General features: G+C 45.3%; 1 protein-coding gene across 2 annotated transcripts in view; it reads left to right on the top strand.

Annotated features, from left to right (window-relative positions):
• The window catches only part of LOC138516754 (signal peptide, CUB and EGF-like domain-containing protein 1), a 656121-nt gene extending 634262 nt beyond the window's left edge, over nucleotides 1–21859 (top strand). Inside the window, exon 9 of one of the 2 annotated variants that reach the window (XM_069632130.1) lies at nucleotides 21423–21859. In XM_069632130.1, the coding sequence (XP_069488231.1) occupies nucleotides 21423–21580 (158 nt within the window). In that variant the 3' untranslated portion in view covers nucleotides 21581–21859. The remainder of the gene's footprint in view (nucleotides 1–21422) is intronic. The other variant, XM_069632131.1, reaches the window with a different exon arrangement.
• The last annotated feature ends 528 nt before the right edge of the window (nucleotides 21860–22387 follow it).

Consider the following 22387-nt stretch of genomic DNA (forward strand, 5'->3'; position numbering starts at 1 on the left):
CGTCTGAACAGCCCCAAGTGGGAAGTGGGAACTTGTCGGGATGTTTCTGCTTTAATGCACCAAAGCACTTCAGTGATTCTTCAACTGTTTCAATATTATTAACCACACCACAGTACTTCAATGCTTTCCACCTGGTCCACTCATCTGCCAGGATTGTTATGGCAATGTTCTCTGTACTGGTATAATCTCCTGCCAGCTCAGATCAAAGTACTACGACACTTTGACCTGGTGTCCTCTCCTGTCAGGCCAGAACAAACTGCTACTTGTAGGTACTTCAGTGGTAAAGGTTAAACAGGTTAGCAATGTCTTTACAATTTTAAGTATATGAAATATCTTAAGGGAAAAAAGACCCACACTGGTTCTGTTTATTACACCAACGTATCTGCCACACACACTGCAGGCTATGCTCCTCTCCTTCTAAATAGTCTTTCAGAAGGGCAAGCCAGCATGCCATTCTTGTTTCTCCCCTTTTCTGTCAACCAACTGCTAATAGGAATTCTGATCAACTTGCACACGATTACATGTCTTTATAACTAACTTTATAACGAATGCACATATAGCATAAATGTTATAACGACAAAACATAATTTATTTTTTTGGGGGTAGGCGTTCCTCACTAAACTCCCGTTTTGCACCCCTAAAAACCCGCCCCAACCATTTCCTCACCAGAATTAACCCTTTTCCCCACCCCCACATTCATTTTCGTTACGTTTTTCATTATATAATTTTCATTATATAGTCATTCGACATAAAATATTTGTTACAAAAACTGCATACCCTTGCACACTTCTTTGGCAATGTGGGCTTAAACCATTCTCCTTTGAGATAGCTTTGCTAGATCGATGGGCAACAGTCTGTATCATTGCTCAATATCTTAACCACCTTCCTTTGGCTTAAGCAAATTTTGTTTTTTTTTGTAATGGCCTGGGTTTAATTCTCTTTTGGCTTTGGAAATGATGGTTTCTCTTTTCTTCTAGGTGTATTTATCTGTTGTTGGCTCGCATAAGGCCTTGCAATGTCCCTTGTTAGACTTTCAATTATTGCCCTCTCGGATTGTTGGCTCTTACTTTGCCCCACAATTACACTTCTCTGGCATGATTATCCAGTTCTTAATTTGCGCTCTGCGCTTTCTTAAATCAACACGATTCACATTAGAAGTATAAATCTGCTCTGTGTTAGTTCGATATTCAAAAGGTAACATTTTACGCTTTAACTCTAATTTGTTCATCTCAATTGTGAGATTCAATTGCCTGGACTTGGCAAACTGGCGATGACGGAGCGCTCTGGGGCACCACAGTGTTCCAGTGAACTCACTGTGTCTGACATATGCGTCCGAGTGCCTTGCTACTTCCAGGTCTTCTGGCTTGGTTTCACTGTGCGGTGCGGCAATCCCCTGCATGGCTTCCTGTGTCTCATGTTTGTCAGTTTCAGAATTCTCCTTGCTCCCAACTCCTCTGATTCCTGTGCCCATCTGACAGTGGGAAAAGCTGAAAAATGGTACGCCATCCGCTGCACGGCCTCTGCAATTGCAAACTTGAAATTTGGAGATCTGCTCTGGACCAGAATCACAATTATACACTGCTGAGGTCTTGGCGTCTCTGCTCCCGTTTGGTTTCGGCTTTTGCTGCGACGCAGAGAATACAAAACTGCTCAACTTACTACTGCTGCTGTCTCCTTCTCCTTCTGTAATGGCATGCACCTGAGGGTTTTTTTATACCTTCCAATCCGCCTCAGATGTGGGTCATTCCTCCTGAATGACTGCAAGCTGCAGTCTTGCGCCCCTGCAGTCCTCTTCCTCGTCCCCGTATCTGGGAATTATGGGACTTGAAGTCCACAATGTCAAGTTTGGTTTTTACAATGAAATTAACCTTAAATTCACTACTCTTCTCACATATATTAACACATCAAATCCTTTAATGGTTATACAAACTTTATGGTGTTATGTAAGAATGGAATTTCTCCTCTTCCTTATTTCTCTGGGACTTATACAAGCTAATGCTTCTATAAATATCAGTAATCCTTAAAAGATGTTTCTTCTTTCTAAGACCTGACTTATTACTAGGGTCGTCAACCCCAGTTTGACTTTTAGATTGAGAGAATTAAGGTTCTTGCCGACAACAAGACATTGCATATTCTGGTATTAGAGATGCTGCTTTCCTTGTGGAAGACCAATACTGTCTCGTCCCATGAAGTCCTCGGATTTCCCTGGGGTCCTTGTCTTCCCAGGTGATCCACCCAGCTAATACCACCCCCAGGGTCAGCATCGGGAAAAGTCTGCCTTTCCCTGGCCACCTGGGAGGAGACTTTAGGGTAGGCTTTCTGTGAGGACTCCTTTTGGATCATGGGCCTCATCTGGGACACACGCTCCGAGAGGGTCTTCCCCCTCGCAGGTCAAAATCGCGGCCATCTGGAGGACCACGCCCCACTTCCTCAGCCGAGGTGCTACTTCGGCTTGGTGGTACCGGCATCTACTAGGGCCTTTTTGCAGCTGTACTGTTGGCCGTCCCCCACACAAGACTCATGATGAGGAGGATCAACTCCACTTTGCATCGTCGTGGAACCAGGAGAGGGGCTGTCAAGCCCAGATTATCAAGACCCCCATATCTCTCCACCCGGACCTCACATGGTGGTCCAGGGACTGCAACCTGTGGATCGGCAAGCCCTTCACGCCCCCCCCCCCCCCCCCCCTGTCCCACAGGTGACGGATACCACAGATTATTCACTAGAGGGCTGGGGTGCGTCCCTGGAGGACCTCTCGGTCACGGCACGTGGACCCGTCAACAAGAATACCACATCAATTGGCTGGAACTGAATTCCATCTGGTTAGCCTTCCTCATCCAGACAGACAACTCAACCAGTATGTACTACATCAACAAGTAAGGGGGTGGGGTGGGAGAGCAGGTCCCCTTCCCTGTGCAGACTGGCGATCAACATGTGGGAATGGGCATTGGAGAAGGAGATTTTCCTCACGGCAGTCCACCTTCCGGGGAATCCAACCTGGAAGCAGACAGGCTCAGCAGGTTGGGAGCAGACAATGAGTGGCAGCTGAACAACCTTGTTGCACAGGAGATCTTCCACAGATGGGGCCTCCCCCAGGTGCATCTCTTTGAAATCAAGCACAACAAGAAGTGCTCCCAGTTCGCCTCCTGGTGAGGGCAGGGCCTAGACTCCCTGGGCGACACCTTATGGATCCAGTGTAACGGCATGTCAGCATACGTCTTCCCGCCCACTCCACTTATTCAGAGTGCTTTGCAAGTTCAAGGAGTCTCACCGGATCATCATTCTGATAGCTCTGTGGTGGCCAGCCAGGCCATGGTTTTCAGAGCTGCTCAGCCTCTCGGAGGTCCCTCTACTCCACCTCCCAACGGGCCCAGCACATCTTCTGACACAGCAGGGGGGCAATGTCGTTCACCCCACCCCTCAGAAGCTGGCCCTCCCGGCATGGTTCCTGAGCAGGTGACACTCGGCCATCTCAACCTATCTCAAGCCAATCTGGAAATCATACAGGGGGCGAGGAGCAAGGCTACCAGAGCCCAGTATAAAAGTAAATACTTTACCATCGGGAAGCAGGTGAGTGTTGCGCAGGGCAAGCCGACCCCAGATGCGCCCCACAAAGGAATTTCTGTGCCCCCAGGCCCCTGTACCCTCTTTGCGTCCCCTCTCCCCGCTCCTTCCTGGATCCCTGCTCCCGCCTCCCATCCCGCCCCCCGTTCCCCATTGGCTAACTGGGCCCGTGGGCTCGGGTCTAGCGACCCGCGGCAGCCTCCCTGCTTCCTTTACCATCGGGAAGCAGGTGAGTGCTGCGCAGGGCAAGCCGACCCCAGATGCCCCCCACAAAGGAATTTCTGTGCCCCAGGCCCCTGTACCCTCTTTGCGTCCCCGCTCCTTCCTGGATCCCTGCTCCCGCCTCCCATCCCGCCCCCCGTTCCCCATTGGCTAACTGGGCCCGTGGGTTCGGGTCTAGCGTCCTGCGGCAGCCTCCCTGCTTCCTTTACCATCGGGAAGCAGGTGAGTGCTGCGCAGGGCAAGCCGACCCCAGATGCCCCCCACAAAGGAATTTCTGTGCCCCCAGGCCCCTGTACCCTCTTTGCGTCCCCTCTCCCCGCTCCTTCCTGGATCCCTGCTCCCGCCTCCCATCCCGCCCCCCGTTCCCCATTGGCTAACTGGGCCCGTGGGCTCGGGTCTAGCGACCCGCGGCAGCCTCCCTGCTTCCTTTACCATCGGGAAGCAGGTGAGTGCTGCGCAGGGCAAGCCGACCCCAGATGCCCCCCACAAAGGAATTTGTGCCCCCAGGCCCCTGTACCCTCTTTGCGTCCCCGCTCCTTCCTGGATCCCTGCTCCCGCCTCCCATCCCGCCCCCGTTCCCCATTGGCTAACTGGGCTCGGGTCTAGCGACCCGCGGCAGCCTCCCTGCTTCCTTTACCATCGGGAAGCAGGTGAGTGCTGCGCAGGGCAAGCCGACCCCAGATGCCCCCCACAAAGGAATTTCTGTGCCCCTGCCCCCCCCATGCCACCATTTTGGGGCCAGGAGGCCCTTGCTGCCTCCCTTCTGCACGGCAGCTTTCCTCCCTCAGTCCCGCCCCCTTTGTCCTCCCCTTGCCCTGATTCGTCCACCTCCCCTTTATCCCCGACTTTCCCAGGGCAGCCCTCTGCCCGGCAGCCCCTCTGGCGAAGGGCCCCAAGGCAAAGGGCGGCTCCTACAGAGGCGGCTCCAGGATGTGTCAGCAGGTGTCCGCAGGGGACGCCAAGGAAGCCAACAAACACCAACAAAAACCGTGAGTGTGGCATGGGTGGGGAGTAGAGCAATCACTCTACTCCAGAAAACCCCCGCCACTCTATCTTACCTACCAATAACATAGAGTGCCATAATACTAGCATGTCCACTCTTAGATGGAATTGTGAATGTTAGCATGTCCACTCTTAGATGGAATTGTGAATGTTAGCATGTCCACTCCTTGATGGAATTGTGAATGTTAGCATGTCCACTCCTTGATAGAATTGTGAATGTTAGCATGTCCACTCCTTGATAGAATTGTGAATGTTAGCATGTCCACTCCTTGATAGAATTGTGAATGTTAGCATGTCCACTCCTTGATGGAATTGTGAATGTTTGCATGTCCACTCTTAGATGGAATTGTGAATGTTAGCATGTTCTTAGATAGAATTGTGAATGTTAGCATGTCCACTCTTAGATGGAATTGTGAATGTGAGCATGTCCACTCTTAGATGGAATTGTGAATGTTAGCATGTCCACTCTTAGATGGAATTGTGAATGTTAGCATGTCCACTCCTTGATGGAATTGTGAATGTTAGCATGTCCACTCCTTGATGGAATTGTGAATGTTAGCATGTCCACTCCTTGATGGAATTGTGAATGTTAGCATGTCCACTCCTTGATAGAATTGTGAATGTTAGCATGTTCTTAGATAGAATTGTGAATGTTAGCATGTCCACTCTTAGATGGAATTGTGAATGTTAGCATGTCCACTCTTAGATGGAATTGTGAATGTTAGCATGTCCACTCCTTGATGGAATTGTGAATGTTAGCATGTCCACTCTTAGATGGAATTGTGAAGGTTAGCATTTAGAAGTACGCCGGATAGCCCTCTGAGAAAGATACACTAGAATTTGCATTTAGAAGCTGTCCCCAATTAGCCTCTCTGTGAAAGTTGAATTTAAAATTGTTCCCACCTGCATTTAGAAGTGTACTCAGTTGCATTCAGAGGCTGCGCCCGATAGCCTCTCTGTGAAAGTTGAATTTAGATCTGTCACCACCCGCATTAGAACTGCTCCCACCTCCATCTAGAAGTGTACCCAATTGCAGTTGAAGTTGCGCCGGATAGCCTCTCTGAGAAAGTTGAATTAGAATTGTTCCCTCTTGCATGTAGAAGTGTACCCAACGGCATTTAGAAGTGTGCCCAATTGCATTTAGAAGCTGCACCCAATAGCCTCTCTGAGAAAGTCGAATTTAGAATTGTCCTCACCTGCATTAGAATTGTACCCAATTGCATTTAGAAGCTGCGCCCAATAGCCTTTCTGCGAAAGTTGAATTTAAATCCGTTACCACCCGCATTAGAACTGCTCCCACCTGCTCCTGGAAGTGTATCCAATTAGAGTTGGAAGTTGCGCCGGTTAGCCTCTGTGAGAAAGTTGATTTAGAACTGTTCTCTCTTACATGTAGAAATGTACCCAACGGCATTTAGAAGTGTACCCAATTGCATTCAGAAGCTGCACCCAATAGCCTCTCTGTGAAAGCTGAAATTTAGAACTGTTCCCACTTGCATTTAGAAGTGTACCCAGTTGCACCTGAAAGTTTGCACCCAATAGCCTCTCTGTGAAAGTTGAATAAAGAACTGTTCCCACTCGCAACTAGAACTGTACCCCGCACCTCCTCAGAGAAAGTTGAATTAGAATTGTACCCTCTTGCAATTAGAAGTGTATCCAACAGCATTTTAGAAATATACCCAATTGCATTTAGAAGCTGTACCCAATAGCCTATCTGATAGCTGATTGTAAAACGGTTCCCACCTTAATTTAGAAGTGTACCCAATAGCATTTTAGAAGTGTACCCAGTTACACTTGAAAGTTGCACCCAATAGCCTCTCTGTGAAAGTTGAATTCAGAACTGTTCCCAGCAGCGTTTAGAAGTGTACGAGGGTGTGAACTAGACGATGATAATGACTGAACGAATGTGTGGAGCGGACGAATATGAGGAACGGACGAATTTGTACAACAGACGATGCTTAATATGCTTTGGAATGAAGGAAACACTTGAAAACATACATCATACCACACCCCACGCTTACTCTCCCTCTTACACCACCACTCATCTAGAACACAGAGATACTATGACACCATTCGGTATAACTGTTCTCATATCCACATCTCCCTCTTACTCCACATCACTCTAAGTAATCATTGCTGGATTCACACCCCCCAGCCAGGCGTTCTCCTCAGGCCTAACGCAGCCACACTCGTTCTGGGTAAAACCGACCAGAGCAAACACATACTCCTGACCTCTCAACCACCACACGTACAACTAAAAAGCAGCTACCACTCGATTTCCGCACCAGCTGCACACATACCTAGTGCGCACACGCACTTTTGGACTCCCTCTACTCTCTATACTGACCTGAACTTCGGTTCCCAAGGGCGTTCAACCTACCAGCGCCTTCAGACCATACCAATGGTATATAAGGCGCTATATAAATGCAAAATAACAATAACAATACGTGCAGATGGCAAAGTGATGCATTTCAACTTAAAAGGAGATCCTTTTTCATCACAAACGGAACTCCATGGGTCGCGATACAAAAACGAAAATGGAAAAAGTGCTTTCGATTTTACCTCACAGAACTTTGATTTCACAATTCAAGTACAAATCTATGAAGGCAGTCTGAAACCTTTGAAGGGAATGGGACAGTCAAACTAAACATCAGATCTATGCCTTGTAGTAAACGTTTTCTTACTACCGTTATATTCTCAAACATGTTCAATGATTTCTTAGATGTAATTTTCTAGGTTTAACTTGAATTTAAAAATATAACTTTTATTATTATTTTCTTAAGTATAAGGTGTTTTATTCTTTTTGTAACATGCCTATACACAAGTGTTTCAAGGCGCAATGAGGCAAGGAATGGGGCAACAGAGGGAGGACAGAGACAACGATCTTACTGGGCCAAGTGACATTGAGATGCACAAGTGCAGGGGAGGGGAAAAGTGCCAGGGGAAACGGGAGGGGGCAGTGCTGTACATGGGATCAAAACATTAACAAGAAGTCGCCAAAATGCCCCAGGGATGCTTTGTGTGCTTTAGGTGCTTCCGGAACCAGAGATGGTTCGCCTCGAGTTTCAGAGAGGCTGGGAGGCTGTTCCAGAAGGAGGCCCCAGCCGAAGAAAGCGATCTACTACCAACTTGTTGCTTGGAGAAGCGACTGACCCTGAGGGAGTTGGAGGAGCAAAGAGCTTGAGTAGGAAGGTATTTATGAAGAGCGAGTTGGAGGTATTGAGGACCCAGGCCCCAGAATGCCTTGTGGACAATGCAGAGTGTCTTGAACTTAATCCTTGCAGCCACTGGGAGCCAATGCAGAGATTTCAGTGCTGGAGAGATACAATCCCTGGGCTTGGGGCAAAGGACAAGTCTTGCAGTCCTGTTCTGGATGAGTTGCAGAGAGTAGAAGCAAGCATATTTACAAAGAGGCTGTTGCAGTAGTCCAGCCTAGAGAGACCAGACCTCTAGAGACAGTGAGCTTCTGGGGAAGGAGAGGAAAGGAAGAATACCTCTGAGGAGTTTCAGTTGGTAGTTTGACTTCTTAGAGATGTCAGAGATGTGAGGAGAAAAGGAGTGTGGAGTCGAAGATGACCCCAATGTTCTTAGCCTCACAGGTACGAGCAGGAAGAGGGCCAAGGGAAGCTGGCCAGAGAGTGACACGAAAGGAGGGTGCAGGTGAGCCGATGAGGATAATCTGTTTTAGTGGCATTAAGGCATAGAACGTTGGCGGCACACCACTCCTGGATAGCAGACAGTCAGAGATGAGAGAAGAGGCGGTGGAGAGGGGAGCCTGAAAACTAGCTGAGTGTCATCCGCATAGCACTGAAAGTTGGTGCAGAGAGCGGCAATTCGGTGGGCGAGAGGTGCCAGGTATTTGTTGAACAGACTGGGAGGGGAGGTTAGACTCCTGGGGAACACCACAGGTCGAGAGTGAGATAGAGGAAAGGAAGGACCCAAGTTGGACCTGGGAGGGTTGATCAGAGAGGAACGAGGTCAGCCAGGCCAGGGGCAGATCGGTGATACCCAGGTCATCAAGGAGACGATTGAGCAGGATGGCATGGTTGACCGTGTCAAAGGTAGAAGAGAGAGAGTAAGATTAGGACAGAGGGGAGATTAGAATCCATGTCAGAGAGCAGGTCTTCACGGATGTTCAGGAGAGCATCTTCAGAACTTCTGGCTGCTGTGAAGCCAGAATGATGGTTATAGAGACCACCAACAGATTCAGTGTGAAGATTAAGCTGGGAGATGGCCAGCTTTTACAGGAGTTTGCCCAGGAAAAGTGGTGGAGATCGGGCGATAGTTAGCCGGGCAGGAGAGGTTGCCTGAGGGTTTCTTGAGATGAAGGTGCACAAGAGAGTGCTTCAGGGGGGGAAAGGAAGGCACCAGTGGCGAAGGAGTGGTTGCAGAAGTCAGACTGGGCAGGAGCAAGGGTGTCAATGTGGTCCTTGGTTTTGGAAGAACAGGGAAGAACCTGTTTTGACGAGACTTTCATAGATCAGACTTGTCTAGAAACCTTGTCAGAGGAGAACAGAGGAAAGGAAGAGAAAGAGGGAGGAGAGGTGGCCAAAGGGGGGCTGGAGGCAGATGAGAGAATAGGAGGAGGAGGAGGAGACAGGGTGGACAGGATGTCCTGGGTTTTGGAGATTAAATGAGAAGCCAGGGACTTGCAGAGGGACTGGGAGGGGACAGAAGAGGTGCACTGCAGCAGGATTCTCCAGCTCCTTGCATATTTTAAAGAGTTCGGCCGGGTTGTTAGAGAATGCGCAAGAAGCTAGCCATTTCCTCTCAGCCGCCCTGCACTTGCGTTTAAGGGTGACAAGGTCAGAGTCAAACCAGGAGTTGCACTTGGCTTTGGGCTTCAAGTGAATCCTCATGACGGGGGCAAGAACTTCAAGAGTATCAGAAATAGAAGAGTGGTCATGGAAAGGGCTGTGTCAGGATGTGAGTCAGCCAGAGGAGGAAGGGGAGAGAAAGTGGCAGCGAAAGCCTCAACTGACATACGCTTCATGGGTAGGGTGACCGAGAAGGTAGGTGGCAGTGCTGGAGTTGGCTTGGCCTGAGGGGTAGAGAGGGAGAGATGGGAGGAAAGGAGAAAGTGATCACTCAAGGAGAGAGGAGTGGTGAGGGGGATAGATAGGGGAAGTCTGAGGAGATCAGAACATCGAGTGTGCCCTGCAGAGTGCGTCGGGCCAGAGCGGAGAATAGAAAGAGCAAGAGGTGCAGAGGTCGCCAAACAGTCTAGAGGAGGGACAGGAAGCATCTAGGTGAATGTTAGTCTCCAAGAAGGAGTTGAGTGGTCGAGGCCAGGAGGGAGGAGGAGAGGTCCGCCCACTCAGAAGAAGGGGGTGATCTCACCAGGTGACCGATAGATGGTAGCCACGGTAAGAGAGTGGCCAGCAGAGCCTTTGTTGATCTTCCAGGTTTTTCATTGGGGTACGTAGGTGATGACAGGGTTTCTTTTGCTGCACTGTGAACCAACGTCCTGAGAAGAGGTGGAGCATATCTGTTTGGCATGTTGCTGTAAACTTAAGGGGCGGGTGATCTCATTTACTGCTGCGAGGGCACTTCAATTTAGGGCGATAGATCAACAAATAGGATTAGCACAAGATGACGGATTCCAACCCATGTGTTTTGCATGTGTAAATGTAAGAAGACCGAAGGTACGATGCATTGGAATTATTTTTTCAGAATGGGCGAATAATTGCTCAAAAATACATGCACGATCCATTGGGCCAATAAAATTCCTGAGAGAACGTTCCCTTTAACAGCTATGCATTGATTGCATACAACAATCTGCTTGGTGTAAATATTCCCCACTCGCGTATATGGCCAGTATTAACCTTACAATGGCGTTTGACAAAGTCAACATACATTAACTTTGGGCCAAATTGTATAACTGGGGCCCCTCCCACAACCATTACTCATACACTAATTTTTCTACACTATGAAACCATCTTATAAATTCGATTAAATGCACACAGGCAATTTACTAAGGAAAATAAGATTTTTAGAGGCCCGCGACAAGGATGCATACTGGCTCTGAGCCTTTTTAATCTATATATGGTGCTTTTATCTCCCCAAAGGTGAAGGGCTTTAAGATAACCTTGATCTCCTTTGTGGATGATATAGATATAATGTTGGTCGACTGCACGTCTGTCAGACTTCATTGCCTGTTGAACGCTTTGCAAGGGTAGGCTATTAAAAACGATTTAGTTCTAAGTAATCAAAAAAATATAATAATGCAATTTACCTCAATAAGGATTGCCTAAAATAGTTGGTGGCTGGCGAACCAAAAGTTTAAAGTGGTTGATGACCTAAAAAATGTGGGTCTCACCACTGCGGCAAGCCCCAACAAAATCCTCCTACTTCATGTGCTCAAAAAGAAGGCCCTACAACTAGTGGCTCAACGAAAACAGTTTAAGAATAGATTTGGCTGTTTTTTCTGCTTGCAGGCAATAGAAAGTGTATGAAAGGAAGGTTTATCCCCTCTTATAAGGCTTTGAATCTCACCATCAATTAAGAGATCTGAATTTGTCCAATTCTGAAGGAATTATTTGGAGAAACATGCTGTCCCTGTCTATGGGTATCCCAATGTTGATCATTTCAATTTAGGAATAGCCTCAGAAAATGACTCTTATGAAACATCTTTTATTGTGTAAAAATCTGCTTGCCACCACCATTACTCTTTAATTGAAAAATTACTGTATTGGCGATAGAAATCCATATGTAATTAAATGTAACATTGTCTTAACTAAAGGTCTTTCCTTGGACAATTATGACTAATCGGAAGTCCTACAAAAGATCCATCCGAGAAGCAGATTGGTATGAGGCATGTGGGTCCATGCAGCAATCTGAGGTCTTTCCCATTTTTAAAGAAACATATAAAGACCCATGGGTGGGCCCCCGTACCTTTCAGAATTTCTGTCTTCCAATTTGAGAAGGGCACTTTTGACGTTCAAACTGAATATCCTGTATACTAGGGAATACATCTGTAGATGGGGAAAGTGCTGCCCCAATATATGCGCGATTCCAATACTGCAAGACCTCTTTGGAAAGCCTAAAATACCTGATTTTGGAGTGGTGGTCTCTCCAAAACGTGCACATTAACGTGTTCGGGTGTTTTGTGCATGGCCATTCCCGTGTGTTTACTGATTAATCATTTACTGATTTCATCATAATTAAAAATGTGTTTACTGATTAATCCTGGAACCTCACTTGCAATTGCCCTGCTTAGATTTATATTGTCTGAATATGATCAAGATGTGAATTGGCAAAATGCTAAAGATTTAATATCTTTGGGTGGCCACTCTATTGTCTACTATTTCTAGGTAATACCGTTTTGTGTAAATGTATTCTATGGCCCGGTTGTAAAGGCACTAATCTGTGCTCTCGTTTTTGATTAATTGAAAATGATGGGGCAATTTTAAAGGTTTTTTAACCAATTAAGAAACATGGGGACAAACATTTTGGGCAATTCTGTTTTGTCAGTGTTTGCATACAAATGTATTTATTTTACTGTTTGAAACGTTTTTTTCTTTGTTTATTCACATTGTAACATTTGTATAACAAATTGTGTAAGGTTGTACTTTAAACCATAAACTGACACTTTTATCTGTTGTATATTTTATATTCCACTAATTTTAAACATAAAATATCAATCTGTATTTTCATGAGTTGTACATGAGTTGTACATTTCCTCATTTGTAATTGCACTGGCTGCTTGATAGTGTGGGTATGTTTAAATGTGCTTAATTGATTGTATTTGTTAAATGTTATTTTATATATTATTTTTACTATGGCAATTCATCCAAAATAAATCTACTACTGTTACTACTATTCCATTTCAGTTTGACTCCCTTTTTTTCAAAAAAAGGGGCCCTTCTACTATATTTCGGTTGGATTACTTTATCATGTGCGTCGGTCACTCCATCGTGTAGATATACCACTCTAATGAGCCACTTTCTTTTTTTTTATTCAATTGCTTTGGGCTTTTCCAGACCACAACTATAACACAATCTTGCTCCCAAGTTCATATTGTGTACCATATGGCCAAACCTATAAAAATCTTTCTTCCTGTAACCCATACAGTAGTAACGGTTCTAGAGCTAATCCCATCCAGTTACTGTATCCGGGGTAGGGCCTCACTGCAATATATTTGAGGGTACTTGCATATCCATCACATGTGCCAAAACGACTCCATTGCCCCACATCTTCTAAAGCAAAGTGGTCTAGTTTTGGGGTACATTCAAGATAGTTTCAACAGGGGGAGATGCCCACAATGACATAGTTTCACTGCATGCATTTTATATTGAAAGGTTATTTAGGTTAGGTATGAAAGGCTTTTTGACAAAGCGTCTTCAATAAAACGTCAGATAACCCTATCCCTACCAGTTTCCCACTGCATTCTGGGCCGGAATTATCTCCTGTGCCTAAAACACTAAAATGTCACGATGCATACGTGAGATGAATCCCTTTCCAATGTTATGAAGTTTTTCAAATGGGATATGGGGTTTGTGTAGATCATCCCACTTAGTTTTGGTCAAAACACACATGAGTTATAGTTTCAAAGACAGTAGATCCACCTTTAGTAATACCTGCAGTTGAGAGACTCCTACTTCCCACATCTGACCCAAGGAGGCTGGCCATAGAGGAGTGGGGGTGAAACAAGGATCAGGCGTCCGAATGAAAAGGATCTCTGTCTTTCTGGCATTAAGGCAGAGATTATTGGCAGAGCATCATGCCGGAATAGCAGTCGGGTATAAGGGAGGAGAGGGAGGAAGAGGATAGCAGCTTGAAGGAGAGCTGTGTCATCTGCAAAACACTGGAAATGAGGGGAGAAGGTGGAGATCAGGTAGGCCAGTGGGGCCAGGTAGATGTTGAAGAACCATGGCGATAGGATAAAGCCCTGAGCGACGCCACAGGTAGAGCGTGAGGTGGAGGAGAGAAAAGGACCCATTTGCAATTGTGAGGGTCTGTTTGAAAGGAAGGAGGTCGGCCACACCAGTGCCCTGTCCGTGATGCCTAGGAGACAGGTTGAGGATGGAATGGTTGTCAAAGGCAGAAGATCAAGGAGGATCGGAATGGAGGGAGTGTTTGAGTCCAGGTTAGAAAGCAGATCTTCTCGGGTGTTCAGGAGAGCAGTTTCCATGCCTCTAGATGCCCTGAAATCAGTCCTGGTGGTCATGGAGGCAGCTCGCCATTTCAGTGTGGCCGGTCAGTTGGGGGATGACCAACTTATCTATGTGTTTTCCCAAAAAAAGGGGTGATAGAGGGCAATAGCCAGGCAAGAAATGTCAGCAGATGGCCTTTTTAGGCGAGGGTGCACAAGAGTGCTTAAGGGGTTGTGGGAAGGAGTCATTGGCAAAGGAGTGGTTCAGAGGTCAGCCAAAACTGGGGCGAGAGAGGCGATGTTGTCCTTGATGGTTCTGGAGGAGCAGGGGGGCACTTGTTTACAGTAGACAGTCATAGAGCAGACTTTTCATAGCCCTGCTTCATACCTCTTTGTAAATTTAAAGGCTCGGATTGAACCCCATTCACCACTACCCTTGCAGGTGGTTACAAATAGAGCACCTTAATTCATGTCATAAAGCTCTGTCCAAACCACAGGCACCCCAGGACCTTCATAAATTGCAAGCTGAAGCGTTTGAATGCCTTTGCAGCATATAATGAAGGACCAAATCAACCGACCTTGCCTCCAATGATGACATGAGGTCTGAAGCTTTTTGAAAATTGTTTGCCTCTTATATTCTGTATACAAATCCCACATGATTGGTGTTGAAGGAGGATCACTTGGTCTAGCCCGGCTGCCAGTATTCCAGTAAAAAGCTTTGTGTCAATATTTAATAGTGATATTGGCCTGTAAGAAGAAAAAAAAAGCGGCTATAATTATAATTGCTCTTTTATAACGCGCTTACCAACAAGTGGTTTCTAAGCGTAGGATTGGGATTCGAACCTGTGTTGATCTGCATTGTTTTGCTTTGTCTTGCTTCCAAAACAAACGCATTGCCCCTGAGCTATCCTTCCTTCACTTCCTGCAGGACTCCTGTTATCAAAGCTTTAAGAATGTAGGCAGCCTCCCACCTCCTACAGAATACCATTTTAAATGCGTGCTAAAAATGGAATGAAGATCCCAGAAAAGCTTTTATAGAATGCAAGATTTCCGCACTTTCATTTGGTGATTTTCCATCTACACCTCTCAGAGGGTAATCAGTTACTCTAGCTGCAGTGATCAAGATCTTGAAAATACTCCTGCATCTCCAACAGGGATGCAGATTCCTCCTATTTATGTAACGTTTGGTAAAATTGGGCAAAGTGTGTCCATTCCCCCTTTATCCTTAACCCGAAATAATATCCTTTGCAGCCTCTGGGCTCGCTAGCTTTATGGCAGGACTTAAATTCCCACCAATAAATTATGGTACTATTCTTCTCTCTTGGTTCCAATACGTCTGGCACTCATCCTTTCGTTCCCTCGTTAAGACCTCAAGAGCATGTAGTTCTTTCCGCTTTTTTTCCATGAGGTCCATTTTTCTTTTATTTTTTTGTGCCTTCTGCTATGAGCAAGCCCCTAATTGAGGCTTAAGCCTTCTCCCAAACATATTTCAAGTTAAACGCCACTATCCTGCACCTAAAAAACTGCTGAATCTCACTCTTCAGGAATTCTGATAGGACCTGATCATGTAAGAGGGTGCCGTTAGTGTCATTGGTTCCTAACGGGTGGAGTATCACCCAGCTCTAAGTCCATCATAGCCATATTGGGTTGACAATACCACCCCTTCCAGCTCAAAATTATCCTTGTGTATGTTGAGGGGGTGAGACGTTCGAGCCCTTTGTGTCAGGCTAGGGTTCTCCCCCTACATCACACCCAAAATACTGTTCTAAACCGGTCTCAAAATCTGTGCTAAACATCACTTTTACCTTGGCTGCAGATTGAAAGCCACCCCTACCACGATTTTTTTTCAGTCTTCGGCCTTTTATTGCCCCATTAATGTAAAGACAATATTGATGAGTCATAAGTCCATAATTTGGTTTATATAACAACATCATGGTGACCAGCTTAGTGTTTGGCACCTGCTTCATTAACGGCCTATCCGCTGTCTTAACTTGGGTTCTCCCCAGTTGAAGTTTTTTTCAAAACATAATCCCCACTTCTCCTTTTGCTTTGATTCAACACCAACATGCGTGTACCACTTCCATACACTATATTCAGTATTCCTCCACATTGTGCCTAATAAACTCCCTGCACGGTAACAATCTCTTGTTTGGGGAATTTGAGGCCCTTCACATTTAAAGTCACCAGCTTCAAATAGTGTAGGGATTTGCAACCTATGACTCTGCAATGTTTTGGACTACAACTCCCATATACTTTAACCAGCCTAGTTAATGGTGGGCGGAGGGGGATAATGTGAGTTGTAGCCCATAACATCGGGACAGCCAAATGTTGCAGACCCATAGATTGTTAGCCCCACTCCCCATTTTTCATTGTATTCCACTGATTATGCTCTACTCCATTCCTCAAGTCACACCATTGTACTATCCTTTCAGGCATGCCACCCCTAAACAGCCATTTAAAACAGTTTAAAACAAAACTACTAACTAAGAAATATATGGTTGATAGGCATGGTCTTTTAGTATCGTTGAGGCATCCAGTGACCCTCTGCCTCTAGAGAATGAGGAAAGGAAATACTGTGAAAAAGTGAAAAGAACACATCCTCCCGTCCCACCCAGAATGAAGTACATTTCATATAAACTGCCATTGTATGCCATTCCCTCAAAGAGCAGTTTGCTGATTCTTCCTTAAGGCTCAAATTACCGCTTTTAAGTCTCCTGCTACATTGTCCAAAGCTAAAGGCCAGAACTAGATTTCAATTCAGTGGAACACCTATCTTTGTTCTCAATAGCTAAAGGCCAGAACTAGATTTCAGTTCAGTGGAACACCTATCTTTGTTCTCAATAGCTAAAGGCCAGAACTAGATTTCAGTTCAGTGGAACACCTATCTTTGTTCTCAATAGCTAAAGGCCAGAACTAGATTTCAGTTCAGTGGAACACCTATCTTTGTTCTCAATAGCTAAAGGCCAGAACTAGATTTCAATTCAGTGGAACACCTATCTTTGTTCTCAATAGCTAAAGGCCAGAACTAGATTTCAGTTCAGTGGAACACCTATCTTTGTTCTCAATAGCTAAAGGCCAGAACTAGATTTCATTTCAGTGGAACACCTATCTTTGTTCTCAATAGCTAAAGGCCAGAACTAGATTTCAATTCAGTGGAACACCTATCTTTGTTCTCAATAGCTAAAGGCCAGAACTAGATTTCAGTTCAGTGGAACACCTATCTTTGTTCTCAATAGCTAAAGGCCAGAACTAGATTTCAGTTCAGTGGAACACCTATCTTTGTTCTCAATAGCTAAAGGCCAGAACTAGATTTCAATTCAGTGGAACACCTATCTTTGTTCTCAATAGCTAAAGGCCAGAACTAGATTTCAGTTCAGTGGAACACCTATCTTTGTTCTCAATAGCTAAAGGCCAGAACTAGATTTCATTTCAGTGGAACACCTATCTTTGTTCTCAATAGCTAAAGGCCAGAACTAGATTTCAGTTCAGTGGAACACCTATCTTTGTTCTCAATAGCTAAAGGCCAGAACTAGATTTCAGTTCAGTGGAACACCTATCTTTGTTCTCAATAGCTAAAGGCCAGAACTAGATTTCAGTTCAGTGGAACACCTATCTTTGTTCTCAATAGCTAAAGGCCAGAACTAGATTTCATTTCAGTGGAACACCTATCTTTGTTCTCAATAGCTAAAGGCCAGAACTAGATTTCAGTTCAGTGGAACACCTATCTTTGTTCTGTTTTACTATTTATTTAATTTATTTATTGGGTATTTATAATGCACCTATACACAAGGGGTTTCAAGGCACCAATAGCACTTTATGACCAATGTCAACTCATGCTTTTCGGGGAGGCAGTGTTCCTCTTTCTATATTTCCTTGAGCCAAACAACCTCTCCCAAGTCCCATAATATGAGTATGTCTTCGAGGTTTCTCCTGCAATGTTTGCTGCGCTGTTATGCCTTTCTGTTCCATCTTCCTTTGCAGCTCTTAATAACTCAGGGACTTCATCCGTATCCACAATTTTGTGCTGCTGTCCCTTGTATTCAAGCTTTGGGGAAAAGGAACATATTCATCAATACTGGATTCCCTCCCCTGAAAGCCACACGGGTTTGCACCGCCTTTGACTGTCCAACATAGTGGTCCAAGATTTTGCAATATCTTACTCCGTTGCATTCAATAGTGGTGTATTTCTGCGCATTTGAGGGGGATGTACTCTTTCCATAGTACTAGCACTTGCATATAACCATTCTTGACCCTTTTGGTAGAAGACTCCCTCTGCGCAATCTCTCAAAGTGAAATTTCCTTTCCCCCTTTTCCTTAAACATTATGGTAAATATTCCCATTATCTTCCTCTCCAGTTCTCCCGTCGATTCCATTTTATTCGTGGCTTGCCCCGAAGATGGTAATGTTTGTGTTCTCGCTTTTCCTGAACGACTTTCTTCCAGAGTTCCTTTTTAACTTTTTTCCAATAATTACTTGAGAATCCACTTTCATTTTTACGAGATCAGGGGACAACTGATTTCTCTCAGGAGCGTCCAGCCTTTCCTTTACCTCGTCTATCCGACCATTGGAGGTCGGCCATGAATGTTTGAACACGTTCTCTACAATATTTTATTTCATCAAGGGTGTCCTTCCTATAATTTTGATTAGCCACATGTGCATTGCTGCATCTCAAGTCTGGCTCTTGTCTTGTCTTCTCAGCCATCATGTAGAGGGGAATGTGCCATTGGAATCTCTGCAAGACCCGGAGCAGGCGTTTATTCATTCATCCATTGCAATTGTTTCTGGAAAGGTAGAGCCTCTGCACCCTGACACCTCCACACACTTTGTGAGGGGCCCCGGGCACAGCCTTTGACCAGGGCCTGACTTTTATTTTTGTTCACCCCCCAGCAAGGCTTCGTCAGTCTTTCATTTCTTCCACCAATGCACATGTTCTTCCAGGAGCTTCTGTGATTTTTCAGCGCTGCTAATGCAGCTTATTCCCATCTGTGCAGTGAGCGGGTTTCACTCTGTGAGCAGAGAGGGATAGTGAAGCCCAATCTCCTTTCCTCGCTTCTCTCTGTGCTATACAGCTCATGTCCTTTCCACGACCTCAACCTAAGCATGCCTATCTCTCAAGACTGCATGCCATTCACGGCTGCCCCCACAGCCTCTGGTACTCTTCCCCAACAACATTGGACCCATCTATCCCCACTACCGGCCCATAACCACTGTCCCATTTCTTCTGAAAATCATAGACAAAATAGCATATTCCCAGATCCAAAATCACTTTAAACACAACCAATTCTGGGGGACCGACAATCGGGGTTCCGACCGAACCATAGTACCGAAACAGCTCTACTCGACCCGAAGATCTAAATGGATGCTTCTAGAGAATCAGGCAACCTATGCCTACTTATGCTACTAGACCTATCAGCGGCCTTCGACTTGGTCGACCATGACAAACTCTGTGCCACACTAGCCAATAACTTCAACCTGTCTAACGACGCCACAGACTGGATCAAATCCTTCCTCGCAGATAAGACCTCAAGGGTGGCCATCGGTAAAGAATCAGCCAACCCCTTACTGGTCCCATTGGGCGTCCCACAAGGCTCCTGCCTATCACCTACACTCTAAAGCGCATACACCAAGCTTCTCTTTGCAGCACTGGATGCTATGGGTGTCATCTACACCAACTTTGCAGATGACACCCAAATCCTCATCTCCCTAACAGGGAACCACAAGAAAGACAGTGTCTATTAACAATATCTACTCGCTAATACAAAACTGGATGGCCAACAGCCTTTGTTTCAATGATGACAAAACAGAGTTACTAATACTAGGATCATCTAAAATCGGCTCCCTAGAGACTGCCTACTCGGCCTTCAACATTGATGGCACTACAATCCCAGTACTTAAACAAGTGAAGACACTTGGCGTTTATTTAGGCGCCTCTTTAACAATGACCAAACAAATCAGTACTTTAGCCTCCTCCACGTCCTACACATCCAAACTCATCTCCCTCAGCCGCAAATTGCTTGCTGCCAAAAACTACGTTACTTTAGCTAGAGCACTTATACTCTCAAAGCTCGATTATTGTAACATCCTATTCCTAGGCACATACAACACAAACTTAGCCAAACTGCAATTGATGCAAAATAAAGCCCTTTGAGCGGCACTCGGTATAACGAAATCCGACCACATTGCTAATATTAGAAGAGAAAACCATTGGCTCCACATCAAAGCCGGAATACACTACAAAACCCTCAGTATCACCCACAAATGTATTATCAACAAAGCGCCAAAATACCTCCAACGCACTCGCCAAGAAAAATCATACCAGACTCCTCAGATCGAACAATAGCAAAAATCTAGAAGTCCCACGATATAAAAGAGAAAAAGCAGGCGGGAGCAGCTTCAAAATACTCGCACCCAGGCACTGGAATGCCCTCCCCACCAACATTAAGAATGAAACTTCCTTCCCACAACTCAACAAATTACTCAAAACCTGGTTATTCAATCAGTTCTAACATACTCATAGAACCTGACCAGTTTAGGCCTAAGTCCCTGCGCTATTGTATATAATTGTATATAAGTGTGTTATAAATGTATATTGGTTCTAACGCATGCATCTCTGTGCCTGACCTCAAGACTCTATCTTGCCACTGTCTGTAACTACGCCGTGATATCTCCAGGTCCTGGGCGTATAATGTAATAAATAAAATAAAATAGTCTGCCAGGTGTGAGGCATCCTCCGACTGCAAGTCTCGCTCGATCTCCAGACGCCACACATCTAGGGCTTTCGCAGTCTTCCAATGAGGTTGTGGCTCTCCATTCCATGCTCCATTCCTACCAAACCAAGCTGAAAATTATCACCCTAATCCCGAGGTGACTGCAAGGATGGGTGTACCACTATTTCAAGATTTTAAGCAAATTAGAGGTACAATGCCTCTCTAGTTTGGGATGCTTTACAGGAGCAACAGAGTTTGGCGACCATATTGTCTGCGGTCTCCCAAATGCAATTTAACTATCGTTATCTCATATGAAAACATCTGGGAAAAATGGTGCCATGACCTCCATACACACATCAAAACCAGATCAATATCAATCTGTACAGCTGTAGTATTTTTATTCTGTTGAAAGATACTTACTTTTCTCACCCGGTATCCTTCCACAATTCCTGAATACCAATCCTTAAGAGTTTCTCTGCCCCACTCTGGGTTTTATAATGTATGCTTTTTTTAAGTCTCACGCTGGGCTAAGTGGCCTGAAGAATTCCCTTCTCCACTCGTTATTCCTATCTCATCTACCAAGTCACAAGAATGTCAATGCGATTAATAGAGTATTTATCTCATGCACAAGCTGAGGGCAACAGTTGATTTTTAAAAGTACAGTGAAGTATAACCATTTGAAGATGGGAGGGGTGGGGATTTGTTGGGAAGAGGCATGTAAAGGATGGGAGTGTTAGAATGAAGCAGCGATGAAGGGGGAGGGCATGTGTGAGTTTGAATGAAAGGAAAGGGGCGGTAGACTGCATACACATAATTGGCTCTGTTTCTCTCTGCAGTTGGATTACTGATGATCGCGATGTTCATTGTGAAATGGAAGCAAGGCATGGGCAGAGGCATGGATGCTTCGCTGGCGCCATTGCTGCAGACGTCAAGAACTCGCCCGAAAGTTTACGGCGTGGTCTGTGATGCAGAACCAGTTTATGCCGGCTGGTAGCCTCCAGGAACACAATGGACTTCTCTATTAGCACTTTATGCCTTCAATTTTACAATCTGTAAGATAGTTGGGGGTTATGTGTTTACAACTTCACTAGCTCTGGTTTATATGAATGTGTTTATTCTGTATATGTGGGGTTTGGAGAAATGTGTAATGACATTTTTCTGGTACTTATAGAATAAGATTCATGAAATCTGACAGAAAAATACCAAATCGGATTATGTGACGTTTATAATGCCTTTCATTGGATTCCTACATAAAGATATCTACGCAAAGAAAGTGTATAGCGGTACGGTCATTCTTATATTTTTTACACACTGATGTTGCATAGATACACTGAGCGCATTTCCATGAGAGTATTTGCTGAGATTAGCTGCGCCCCAATCCATTGTGGGGTCCCTCAAGGCTCTTGTGTGTCTCCCACCCGGTACAACATATTCACTAGACCCTTCTTTGATCTACTCAATTCCATTGGCATAACCTACACTAACTATGCAGATGGCACACATCTTCCTTCCCCTGACCGGTAACTAAACAGTCTAGTCTAGAAGACACTCACGCACAACAACTTGTATGCCACAATTCAGGCCTGGATAGCCACCAATTGTCTGTCTGAATGATGATGAGACAGAGCTCCTCTTGGTGTGCCCCCCAGCCGTAATCGAGAATCTCAATGCTCATTACTCTTCGTTCAACATGGAAGCATCCTAATTCCTGTCTCATCAGTGAAAACACTTGGCATCTACTTAGACAATGCCCTCACTTAATCGCCAAGTGAACGCGATTGCCCCTTCAGCGGCACACACC

The sequence above is a fragment of the Ambystoma mexicanum genome, chromosome 6q, assembly GCF_040938575.1.
Source record: "Ambystoma mexicanum isolate Mex_15411 chromosome 6q, UKY_AmexF1_1, whole genome shotgun sequence".
NCBI lineage: Eukaryota > Metazoa > Chordata > Amphibia > Caudata > Ambystomatidae > Ambystoma > Ambystoma mexicanum.